The sequence below is a fragment of the Tachysurus vachellii genome, chromosome 17, assembly GCF_030014155.1.
Source record: "Tachysurus vachellii isolate PV-2020 chromosome 17, HZAU_Pvac_v1, whole genome shotgun sequence".
NCBI lineage: Eukaryota > Metazoa > Chordata > Actinopteri > Siluriformes > Bagridae > Tachysurus > Tachysurus vachellii.
In genome coordinates, this window is record NC_083476.1 from 14,567,600 (window position 1) to 14,580,970 (window position 13,371).

The 13,371-nt window shown below is 38.2% G+C and overlaps 1 protein-coding gene across 4 annotated transcripts in view; it reads right to left on the reverse strand.

Moving 5' to 3' along the window:
- The window catches only part of ncam1a (neural cell adhesion molecule 1a), a 242,525-nt gene that overhangs the window by 64,822 nt on the left and 164,332 nt on the right, over positions 1 to 13,371 (reverse strand). For all 4 annotated transcript variants that reach the window (XM_060890530.1, XM_060890528.1, XM_060890531.1 and 1 more), the window contains exons 6-8: positions 13,190 to 13,307; positions 10,357 to 10,517; positions 9,134 to 9,276 (exon numbers count right to left, since the gene is read on the reverse strand). In XM_060890530.1, coding sequence (XP_060746513.1) covers positions 9,134 to 9,276; positions 10,357 to 10,517; positions 13,190 to 13,307 — 422 coding nt within the window. The remainder of the gene's footprint in view (positions 1 to 9,133; positions 9,277 to 10,356; positions 10,518 to 13,189; positions 13,308 to 13,371) is intronic.

Sequence of the window (13,371 nt, forward strand, 5' to 3'; positions counted from 1 at the left end):
CTTTATTTTGGGGAGACGTTTTAATCGTATGAGAGTTTTGTGTAAATTGATGTATTAAGGAGTTTCACTAATGTGAACCTTAATTGAGAGATTTCAAATTGCATAACTAAACAAATTTTTGCAGTTATTGCATTTTCTATCTGGATCACTCTATCATGATTAAAATCTTTCATTCAGGCACACAAATCTAACAGAACTAATGAGAAACTCGGGTGACTCATATTAAACTCTAATAAGACTAATAAGAGTAGGTTTTAAAAGTAATGGTACCCTACAAAAGGTGAAAGAGTTGTTTGTGCGTTTATTGTGGCAGACATGTAGCCGTGCATGGTTTACTTAACTTCAAACAGCAAACATATCGTGGATGATTTCACATCAGTTGTGTAGGAGCAACACAGGAAATTATATTCATTTCAGCCTCAACTGTTCCTTGAAGTTTCATGAAAAGAATTTCGCTGAGTGGAGTAGAAGAAAAAAAGGCAGTCCACGTAGCGACTGCACAGTTACTGAAAATGGTTCTTGCCGCTTACAAAAGCTCAGATAGCATCTTTACGGTTTCTATACACAGAAGCAATCAGAGAAAAAAAAATTAAGGCATATAAGAAATAAATGAAACTGCACTCCTTTTGGAAAAGAAGGGCTACTTCGTTAACCCTGTGTGTGTGTGTGTGTGTGTGTGTGTGTGTGTGTGTGTGTGTGAGAGAGAGAGAGAGAGAGAGAGAGAGAGAGGGGTGTGTGAGGAAGAGAGTGTGTTTGTCTATATGGGTTTGTGAAGAAGGGTGAAGAAGGCTCTAACACTAACACGCAGCTCTAATAGTAACGGGACTTTCTAGAATCAGCGCCTAACCAGGCTACATGTGTTAAGTAACTGTACCTTGAGTTTCTCAGGTCGAGTCCAAGAAGCCTGCAGAGGACAAAGAGAAAAGGAAACAACAAAAATGGCAAAGAAAGCCTTTAATAAAATGACTTGATCTTCCACAGGTTTTAAAGATAAACCCACTCACAGCTTTTGTGCAACTGAAACATCGGCAGTACGAAACATGTGAGCAACATAAAACAAAGCAGTATAAGTAGTTAGAGCTCATACAGGCCATGGAGAAAAATATAGTACTATGCTTCTCTCTAAGACGAGGCCATGCAATCCCTGCTTTCTATCACCCGCTGTTCATCATGCAGGATGAATTTCTATGACTTCATTCTAAATAAAAGAAAAAACATGTACTCCTGAGTAGCAGTGAATGAATGAATGCTTATATCAAGGTTAGCTGTAAGTGTGCTTGTTAAAAGTTTCAAGAGAAAGTCTAATATTAAACCCTCAAACCCATACATTGTTTTCTATCTTGTGTAGCAAGAATACGGATTGAAAATACTAAAGAAAAAAAGAATAAAATCAGAATCATGGTCCCACCTTAACTACACTTTAACTATATTAAATCATGGTCTTAACTGAGAACCGGTGACATTATTTTGAAATGATTTATTTAAAAAAAAAAGAAGTTTAATATTTAATTTAATATTTAACCTTGGAGAAAATCTTTCATCAAAGAATGTGACTGGAAGCAAAAGCAACAATGTTCCCTGGAAATACTTGTTAATTTGTAAATAGTTTGAACAACTAAAGTTATTTTAATCACTGCCTTTCATATATGTTATAATATCTAATAATACATCACATTAATTAAGCATGACTTACAGGTTAAAGGGGAATTAATATATTTACCTACAATTGTAATGAACTAAATATTATAGGCTTGGGACGATGACGATAGAAGGGAAATCTGGTGTTTGCAGCTTTAAAATGGACAAAATAGAAAGTATTTTTGAACTAATTTGTATTCTATACAAACTTTAATAACTTGTATTTCACATCTTTGATGGTGTCCCTGTGCTGTGCATACACAGCAGAATGTGACCATTGATAATAGAGGTAGAAGCCTTTATTCTGTCACATATACATTACAGCACAGTGAAATTCTTTCTTCACATATCCCAACTTTGGAGGTTGGTGTCAGAGCACAGGGTCAGCCATAATACAGCACCCCTGGAGCAGCGAGGGTTAAGGGCCTTGCTCAAGGGCCCAACAGTGGCAGCTTGGCAGTGCTGGGGCTTAAACCACGCTCTTGCAATCAACACACCCAGAGCCTTAACCTCTTGAGCCACCACTGCCCAAAGGATGATAAAAATATCTTCTGAAATCAACAAGCACTACCTGCATTTTCACAAGGTATTACTAAACCCTTCAAATCAAACTTTTTTAGTACAAGAGGTTCTTATCCTTAAGGTCCTTGGTACTCACAGAGCAAGATGGAGACATGTGTAAAGCCTTTTGATTAGACTCCTAGTCAGACAGCTTGGCTGGTCAGTTGACTGGACAGTATGTTCCGGACAAGCAAGCATATCGCATTTCTGGCATGTGTGGGTTGTTCGAAAATAAAATGTTTCTTGGAAAATTGCAAAGGTTTTAAGGAGCAGTGTGCATGTGAACTAAGATGAGTCAGGAACCTCCCTAAAGACCGCAGATGTGACGGTGCTTCTCAATGATGAGCTGCAAATTATTTACAGAGGACAGACTTTACAAATGCTGCGACCGGAATATCAACCGGCTCTGTATGACTTAGTCAATAACAACCTTATTTTTGTATTCTTGAGATGACGCAGACCCTGAACGACACGTTGCTATTGCCAGGAAGAATTAGCAAGCACCTTATCAGGAGTCATTTCTCTACTTGACTACAAAGGGATCAGATTGCTTCGGAAGGACTGCCATGATGAGTAGGTTTCTCAGGAGCCTTTTATACCCTAGTCACATTCATTTATCCAAAATCAATCCGAGGGTCTTTGCGCTTCCTGTTTTATCACCCACTTCACAATGGTGGAGTTCCTTTTTTTTGGCAGATTTTATCTATACCACTGATAAATTAAGAGACATGAATAGAAAATGAATACATGTGTCAGGATTCTCTTATGACTTCTGACATGCTGACAACAAGCCAGCAAAGCTTACTTTTTTTTTCCTACAGAATAATAGCAATGTTGTATTGTGGATGTCCTTTCATCCCGTCATCCAGTGATTTGGCACAGAGCTAAAAGGAGAATAAAAGCCCAACACTGGGGAGACAGTTTGCAAATGGAACCTGGCGTGAAGGCAAAAAAGCAGTGATAACTCATTCTCTGAGGGAATTATTCATACAAGTATCAACTGGCCTACCAAAGTCTTTGAAAACGCATTTAGTTAATTGGAACAGACTTTAGGAGGCTTGTCTGGAGCACTTTTATCCTTAATGGAGTTACACAACATCTAACGGATAATAAAGTCGTCTGGATTAGGACAAAAGCATGACAAAGACCAAATGCTCATACTCGACAGATAAAAAAAAAAAAAGCATAAAAAAGTTGAGCGTGCGCTTTATTAAATTGGTCTGTAATAACAATTTCCAAATGATTTCATTATCTTGTCTCTGCCAGTCTGCCATCGGGTCATCAGGGCTAAACCCTTGTGTTCTGTCCTGACACTCACTTCATCTTTCTTTCTCTGAGCTAAACATATTCACAATCACACAGCCGTCTTTCCCTGACCTCTCTGACACACGCTGGGTATTAACACACCCACTCTGACACTCGCCATGCATACAGCATCGCGTGTAGTCACCTGGACTCTTGTCTACTCAGAAAACTCTTTGTTAAAATTGTATTTTTTTTTTTACAAGTGCTCTCGATGGTGATTGTGAATGGAATTATGCAAAAAGCCGAATATCGGCTTTCCGGTTCTAGTGAGCTTTCATTCAGCATTGATATTCATACCTGACCTCCCATTAAGTGAGGCTAATAAAGGATTAGGGTCTTACAAGACAAGCACTTCTCTCGACTGAGGGTGAGCACAAGAGTTGAAACTCCTAAAATGCTGCACTTGTCGCTCAATTCATGCTGGAGAGATGAAGATAGACGTATGGTCCATTATACAATCCATTCACGTGCCTTTACCTAGTATTTTAATGATCTACATTACAACTATGAATACTGCATTTTCTGAACAATACATCAATTTATATGATAAAAAACTCCATCGGACAAAATAAAATAACATTAAACAAATTTATACCACAATCTGATCAGTCAGAAGCTGTTAGCATTAGTTCTAACACGATATAGTTTCTATAATAAGGGGACTTACGGTGAATGTGATTTAAACAAATTTTAAAATGTGCATAAATTGTGATGTTGTAAAAGAGTCTCCAGTCTGGATCTCAAGCTGTAATGGAAAGGTTTTTGACTTTTCTCAGTAACACTGTTCTTTATTTCCCATTTTAATGAGGGAAAAAGCAGCAATGAATCACCATTTACTGTAATCTCTTACTTCTGATTTTTCATTTCATTCTTTTCCTCTAACATCATTCCACCTCATATTTTACTTAAGTTATGTTTTACATCTGTTAAATTCCCAGGACACATCAGCTCGATTTGTTTACTATTAGAACTTGACACATTTTCTATTCATTTCACTGTACTTACTTTTATTACTGAATCTAAAAGAATTTGAGAAGAATTAGTTAATAATAATCTGGTACTTGCAGTTCAACATACTGTACATACAGTACATACATACATAGCACCTTAGACTGTAAATGTCCCTGAGTTGACTGTAAATATCCCTGAGTTGAAGTTTCAAAATTAACAGTCTTGATCGAGTTCCCAGTCTAAAGCTTTAGATAACAGCAGTTAATGCCTTTATTTTTGATAAATGATTTAGGTAAATATAGCTTCCATACTGAAATAAAATTTACCACATTTGTATTTATTGTTATTTAAAAATAGACACCTACCAAGATAGCTAGTCATTACCTTTTGTTTTCCTATCTTCAGTGTAACTTCAGGCAGCTAGTTTGCTAGTTATTGTTAACCCACTGTACAATACTGCAGTAACTAGCCTAACATCAAGCTAACACTAGAATACTAGCTTTAGTTTACATTTTTTTCAAGCTTGATTATAATTAGTCTATATTTCTCTGTGGTGTTGTACTATATTCTGTGGCCTCTGTATTAGAAATGTGTGTGTGATTTTAGCTATAGCCCCTGACATAAAATCCCTACAACTAGGCTATCACAATTAGCCTAATATAAAAATTAGCCCTAGAAATTCTGACACGCTAAAACAATGTCTTTGCTAATGTCAAATCGGGCTTGGTTTCTGTCTCAGAGCTCATGTAATAATCATGGACAGACATCTTTTCTGCTTCCAGGCAAAACATAAAGTAATACAAAAGCAGAAGCCTTTTGATTATTTAATCGCGTTTGTCTTTTTGGATTAAGTGCTTCTGCCAGGTTGAGATACGCACTAAGAACACAGAGTTCTGCAGTTCTTCAGAGGGTTACTGCGCATTCCTGACATTTTTAACAGAAAAAATGTTATGGTGATGAATCCTAAGCATGTGAAAAATTAGAGATTAGGTGAGCTGTATCCAAGGATAAAATGTGCTTGTCTACATCAATGTGCTTATTTTCACTCAGATCACAAGGTTTTTGATTATATCATCAAAAGCTATTCATATTCAAATAACAGCGTATGTAACAATCTACATGATTTATTCAAACAGCAGGAAACAATGGCTCATAAATAGAAAATCAGAAACAGTTTCAACCTGGCTATTGTTATTAAAAGTGCGGTGCTGCGTAACACTGTCTGAGCATTTCTCATGTTTTAAAGGGGTTACGTGAATGGAAAAACAAGAGCGGACTTAATTCCTGGATAGAGGAGACTGGCAGGAGATCTTTGTAAATGTTCAAAACAAGATAATCTTCTTAAGATATCATGCCAATGATGATTTAGCTGCTTGTTTTTTTACTTAGGTTTTTGGAGAAGAGGGGAAAAAAAACGTACATGCTGAATAAATGAGAGGAATATTCATTCTTGTCATGATTTTATTCAGTCGTTCTCATAACAGAACCATCTTGGGTTTGTAAAACATTGTGTATGTCAGCTATTGTGAGTTTCAAAGAAACAGTGACAATATAGCTGGAAGTGAATTTCTTTTTCTTTGTAGCCAGATTTCCAGACAAGCTCCGTTATATATATATATATATATATATATATATATATATATATATATATATATATATATACACACACACCCAAAATCCGGCATGCAATCAGGTGGACTATTGTAACACAAATATCATCTCTTCTAGACGTAAATATGAGGTATATCTCCTTCCTGCAGACCAAACGCAGTCTCCGAAACCAGTCAGACAGGTCTGTAACTAGGCGCTATTGTATACATGCTTTCTGCAGCGTATACGATACAGAAAGCCAGAAGCTGGCTCTAACACATCAGCTGTTCAATTCAACACACTAATCCCTACACACAAGGAGCAAAATACATTCCAGAGAGGAAATGTTCACCCAGTACCCTGTGCACATAACCACCTCAGATAAGGCAGTCTGAGATTTGTGCAAACAGAATAGGTTAGAACATTCATCTCAGCGAAACCGAACAACACACTGAACTTGTGACCGTAACCAGCTGTGAGAACACTGAAGTCCAGAACTCAGTAGTAACGGAAGGTTTCTTCCCGTGTAGCATTTCCAAGTTGTTAAATTCAATATGGAATCTTTGACGTCTGGATAATGGCAGAATGTAGACTAGTGTATGGAAAAAAAAACACTTCCAAGATAATCAGCAGCAGTCATGTTTTTCAACTGACCTCAGAGTAGCTGAGGTGGAAGCTCTAAGGTTTCCTCGTACATTACTTTTTTTTTTTTAATTTGATTCTTAACCAATTATGTTTACAGACCTGACAACTGTTAAGACAAATAATGTGTAGTCCTGCCAGAAGGGGTGGAAACAGGGAAGTGATTCTAAAAATCAGGAAACTGTAACAAACATTTTTAATATAATCCTTTCAGAAATCTCTTGTCTAATGCCACTCATCGAAAACCGTGAAATGCTTCCACATGGCCAACGTTTTTCACGGCTGATCAGATGCTCAAACTGTTTTAATCCTATCTTTTTCTCTGTCACAATTCTTGGCTAATTTTCTCTTATGGTTGCGTAACAAATATCTGCTGTTAAATTATATATTTGTGCAATGTTAGCTAAGTCAAACTTACACTGACAGAGTTTATTACACTTAAATGAAACATTCTCCAATTAGCGTGAAGGAAAGCACATCTTTTTAGAAAATCAAATCACAACCACTAACTAAAGATTACTAAAGTGAGATAGGGAAATGGGCAGGGCTTCCAGGAGCTGAGTTCATATAGAAAGTTCAAAACGCCTCTGCAACAGTCTGTAGAATGTAACATCTTCTCCAATGACCTTGACAGAAAGAGCCTCTATCTAAAAAATCAAACCAAGACCATTGAATAAAGATTACTAAAGTGAGATAGAGAAAGGGGCCGGGGCTTCTAGAAGGAAAGTTCATAGTTGAAAGTTTAAAACAACTCTGCAAGTCTGTGGGCTTTAACAGATATTATGATTAAATACATCTCTGAAACACTCTTTCATAACCTTGAAAGAAGGCGAATCTTTTTGGAAAATCAAAACTATACCACTGACTAAAGATTACTAAAGTCAGATGGGGAAGGGGGCGGGGCTTCCAGGAGAGGAGTTCATATTGGAAAGTTCAAAACACCTCTGCAACAGTCTGTGCGACATCACAGAGGTTTTATAGTATCATCTGATGTAAAGCACATTTGGTTTTGTAATATATTAACTAGGAAGTGGACCTCACTTATATCAGCTCATGTTATCAGCTCGCTGTGCCGTTCCAGGTCGAAACCATTCCACAGCCTTTCTGTTCCACGTGTCTGATTATTATGTTTGAGCGCAACGATCATTTAAAGCAGTGCAGATGTCAGTCAAGGCCTGGGTTCAGAAAGAGAAGTTCGACGCTGTGCAACGTTATCATATTTTCCGAAGAATGAAGGGAGGGGAATAGGAAGTGGAGCACAGAAGCCAAGCAGAAGGATAAAGGACAGAGAGATAGACAGACAGACAGAGAGAAATTGGTTCTGTGCAGGGCTGAATATCGATAAGAGCTGTGAGCGGATGTCGATTGATGCTGTTCGTCTGTTTCCGGATGAAAAATGAAGGAATGGAAATGGGCCATTTCATGGCTAATAATTATGTGTGGCGGTGGAAGGGTGCAGAGGGGAATGTATTTATAGCACAAAAGCTGCTTCCTGCTGTTCCAACTGCATCTATATGACACCTTTTATATATATATATAGATAGAAGTGAACTGGGTGACAATGCTTTTCTGGTGGCCTCTTTATTAATTCATTATTATACATTATTCATACCACAAAAAAAAAATTAAATACAGTCTTTTCGCACTTCACCATTCTGTGCAATAGAAGTTCGGCTCCTATATGCAGACTGCAGCTTAAACAAGAGCCTACACTAAAAGCATACAAATAGAATTGATGGTTTATGTGTACAAACTTGTACTAAATTGCCATTTTTTTATTCCACATCAATAGTTATACACTTATTCAGTGTGCCTTTACCTTTTAAAGGCCACTGTTTAAATGGTGGATTTTTACGATTATTATCCTTATTATTATTATTATTATTATTTGGCTTTGACACACCAGGCGTCACCCAGTTTTTGAAAGAAATCGATTTCTCTGCTTATCAAAATAAGTGCTTATAAAAATGGATTTAACTCAAGTGTCAACCTCCGCATTAGCATTCTAATACATAAATTGCACCGATGCTGTCATGTTTGTTCTTATCTGAAAATAGGTTAAGTGAATGATTTAATAAGGCTACCAAATAGAGTGGACGGGTCTGAACTTTGCATGTTCTTAAAAAGAGCAACAGGGCGATCCTGTGACCTTTAAATTGCCTCTGCCATAGCCTTTGCATCAAATCTGTATGGAAATTTAGCCGTACTAACACAGATGACTCTTAACTCCCCTGACCTCATATCAAACACTCGAGGTCAGGAAGAATCTATTTAATATAATACACCAGCTTCAGCCACTGAATAATAACATGCAGTGGAACAAAACGGAATAAAACCACTTTGCTAAAATAACTCATCAGTAAAGTGATGACCCTGCCCTGACCAATGACCTCTAAACTCTGAACTCAGAGTTTCCCCACAAGCCTTTTCTCCCCAAGAACAGCACCTGCTCTTCCTCGCTAAAGATGCGTCTGCCGAAGCTCCACACGATGCTGGGAGTGGGGTCGCCCGTAGCCTCGCAGGTCAGGACAGTCTGCTCTTCTAGTTCTGAGGCTGTCAGGTTCTTCAGGTACGTGATTTTCGGTTGCACTGTACACACACACACGCACACACACACACAAACTCAGTACAAAGCTGTTCAGACACCGCTGATGAGAAAATATTGATCACGTCTTAGGACGACTAAAACACTGGCCTAAACACAATGAGCTGGAAAATACAATGCTGCCAATATAACAAAATCTATTTCATTTACCTTGATGCATACCTTGCATTATTTTATTCAATTCAGGCTCGATTTTTAACTCTTAAAGCAACATTTATTTCAGCTTTAAATAATGCCTAAACTTTTGCTCAATTTATCAAGTCAAGCCATGTCTGGTATTTTAAGTGAGCTTTTTCAGTTTTGCACAAAACAGAATTAAACAATAATTTAGGAACCTTTCACACTCTCAGTTTAGACTGAAACTGCATGCAAAATTTGGTCGTGTGGACCAGGAACTGCACTGGGGTACGGAACCCGAGACTACCTGTAAGACGTGGTGTGAGATCGACTGCAGTAAATCTGTGCCGTGATTCTCGTGAATGTGAACAAAACTCATACGTGTGTCAGTGTAGTAAGGAAGTTAAGTATGTTAACTAAGTAAGATGTTTTAGCTGATGATGACATCGTCAGTTTCCATAACAAAGGTGTAGCATGAGTGGTGTCTTACTCTGCATAATAATAGCACCAAATGATACGATTAGTAAAATTTGGCTTTCCATGCTTTTTTGTGTCGGAGATTAATCCAAATGCAGTAGGATTCTATAGAATTAAGTTAGACTGATATCAGACCAGTGCTGCATGGGCACTGAGAAAAATCAGACTGATTCGGACCACAGCAAACTAATAAGCAATAAATAAATAAATACATAAGCAAACAAATTTTGAGAACTTTCGAGGGTTATGTAAACATTTTTTGTTCAAACCACCTGTTAAAACATTGCTGGTCCAGGGCACATGTAGGGCAGGTGCAATTCCATCTGACAACATAGGACTAGGACTGAGCGAGAGGCATCTAAAAACCTGCTTAGGACTGCAACCTAAACCAATGCTCATCCTTTATATAGACTATAATTTCAATTCTGCTGCTGAGGAAGGACTCTGAGGGATGATTATCTGTCTCTTACCAAACACCTTGAGGGTGATCTCCTCCTGCTTCTCTCCTGCTTTATTGCGGGCGATGCAGGTATAATCTCCATCGTCCAGCTTCTTCACGCCTTTGATTGTCAGCTCTGAGCCGTCATCATTTAGGCTGTATTTCTCATTGGCCACCAACTCTACTTTATTACTGTGCCAAACGATAGAGAAAGAGAGAGAGAACATTACCTTCATATTCACTGTACATCTGCAGTATCCTGAATAAATTTGCCTTTTTACTTGTAGTGAACGATAATCCATGTCCTCATAAAATCCCATAATGCAATGCAATTGGTTAGATACCAGATGATGGTACAGAATACCCATGATACATGCTGAAAGTTGGAGTAGTAGGCAGTAAATCACCCACGCAAGGCATAGGAACATATTTTTACCTGATTAAATTCTGCAGGTTTAACTAAGAGAGTTTCAAAAGTTCTTGATGCTAATATGGCTAAAAGTAGCTTCAATTGGAGTGCTTTATTTTTTGAATGCTGTGTCTGCCTCAAACCAGGTGTAGTTCACACAAATATGGTGATGTGGTTAAAGCTAATCATGAACAAAGCGGCACTGCATAGCTAATGTTGGCAGCCATCTTGGATGAACCCACCTCACTTTTTTCCTACAGTGCATGTTTATTTGATATGATTCAGTGTTCAGGAAAGCTGATATTATGCACATTATAATATTCAGAGGGTCCAAAGATTTCGAAATAGTGTAATAATTAAACATAGAATAAACATAAACACCTTTACACTCTTATTCATCAAACGATAATCCGATTTTTCACCTTTAAGGAAATGTACAACATGTATAAACAAATTTACCATTATATATATATATATATATATATATATATATATATATATATATTCCAACACTGGGCATTATTTGTCATTTAGTAAAGTGCAAATCTTTTTGTAGCCCAAATAAAAATAAAACGTTAACCAAAAGATTCTGTGATGCTCCTTTTCTTTATACTCAAATAGATATGCTTATAATCATCATCATCATCACCACCAAGTGTGTTCAAGGCACATCTGATTTACATTTATCCATGCCCACAAAACTCAGTACAAGGCAAAGATCAAAGAGATCAAAATGGCAAAATAACATCTAATTGGCAAAAGAGTGCATGCTTGGACAAAAATAAAGCATTAATAAAGCATTTCAGCCACTGCAGGGCATCGGCTAACCTACACGCACATATTGTGTCTTGTTACAGGGGGCCATAACTTTTGTTCAAATTGAATGTCTTATTTGTCTTAATTTAGGGTTTTGTGTTGGACTGCTTTCTTTCAAGTCAATATGAAATAAATAAGAAATTTAATCTTAGCTTAATCCATAAAAATAGGTAAATCATTGCTAATTATGTGATTTAAAGCTGATTAACCAAATTTCACCTCAGTGAATCTGCTTAGATGTAAATTTACATAAACCATAAAAGAGCTCTAGTTGGATGTTTTTTTGTTTTGTTTTGTTGAAAACTTAATAAAGAAAAAACTTAATATGAAGAAATAAATTGGTATCCAGCTTGATAAATGAGGCTGTATGAGCATTTATTAGCAGAAAATACTAAGGGTGATACTTCCATTTCATGAAGTTAGATCATGAAGTTAGTGATATTTAAAAGCAAAGACTAAAAATCTTGGATGAATGACTGCATTTGTTCATTCATTCATTCATTCATTTTCTACCGCTTATCCGAACTACCTCGGGTCACGGGGAGCCTGTGCCTATCTCAGGCGTCATCGGTTATCAAGGCAGGATACACCCTGGACGGAGTGCCAACCCATCACAGGGCACACACACACACACACACACTCTCATTCACTCACGCAATCACACTACGGACAATTTTTCCAGAGATGCCAATCAACCTACCATGCATGTCTTTGGACCGGGGGAGGAAACCGGAGTAACCGGAGGAAACCCCCGAGGCATGGGGAGAACATGCAAACTCCACACACACACACAAGGCGGAGGCGGGAATCGAACCCCCAACCCTGGAGGTGTGAGGCGAACGTGCTAACCACTAAGCCACCGTGGCCCCCTACTGCATTTGCTGTAGTGAGAAAATTGTGTTTGTTTTTGTTGTGGTGTCTTCTTTAAAACTGACTGCACAGGACTGGCACTAGTTGGGTATTTTAAGGATAGATTGTATGTATTCAAATCCACACTGCTGCCAAATCTAAGACAGTGAAAGAGCATGCAGAGGAGGTGAAAAAAAGGCTCATTTGCTCTGTCACACTCCTTGTTTAATAGTGTGCTATGAGCTGACATAACAGCCATAAAGTATACTCAGAGGCCATAAAAATCAAGTACTGATGTGAATCTTGGCTCGCTTTCCAAACCACAACTGTGACCCCTGTGACTCTAAATCAGGTCGGATCAAATCCCTGATCCAACCGGCCTGAAACAGCAGCAGCCATCCCAAATGGTGGCCAAATGACAGTGCTGTCAGCAACGGAGGGAATAAATAAGGTTCGGGTAGCGAGGCTTGATGCAATCTTCTTCTGCCTCGCTTCATTCCTCGCTTCTTCTGCCAAAATAGTCACTAATACTTCAGGGAAGCGCCCACTAAAGGCTGCCAGACGTCAGTGCTAACTGCATCTGTGAGGGTGAAATTGCACTTGCCATTTTTTTTTTTGGCAAGTTCTGATAATGCTGAGCTTCCTCTGCTCTGGTGCTCTGGATGGAGAGGGAATCTAGTGTTGAGTGAATCAGTAGGTGGAGATCAGGCTAATCTTTAACTGCACCAGAGGTAAGTGTGTGTGTGTGTGTGTGTGTGTGTGTGTGTGTGTATGGTGCTGTCCTACTTACCGCATCCATGTGACTATGGGCTCTGGGTAGCCATCTGCATAACACGCCAGAGTCACAGCCGCCCCGATGTCCGCAGTGGCATTGAGCTGAGTGTTACGGGTCCTAATACTGGGTAGGACTGTGATGAAAAGATACATGGGCTATAAATAAAATCCAGCACATGCAGGTCAATATAGTATGTG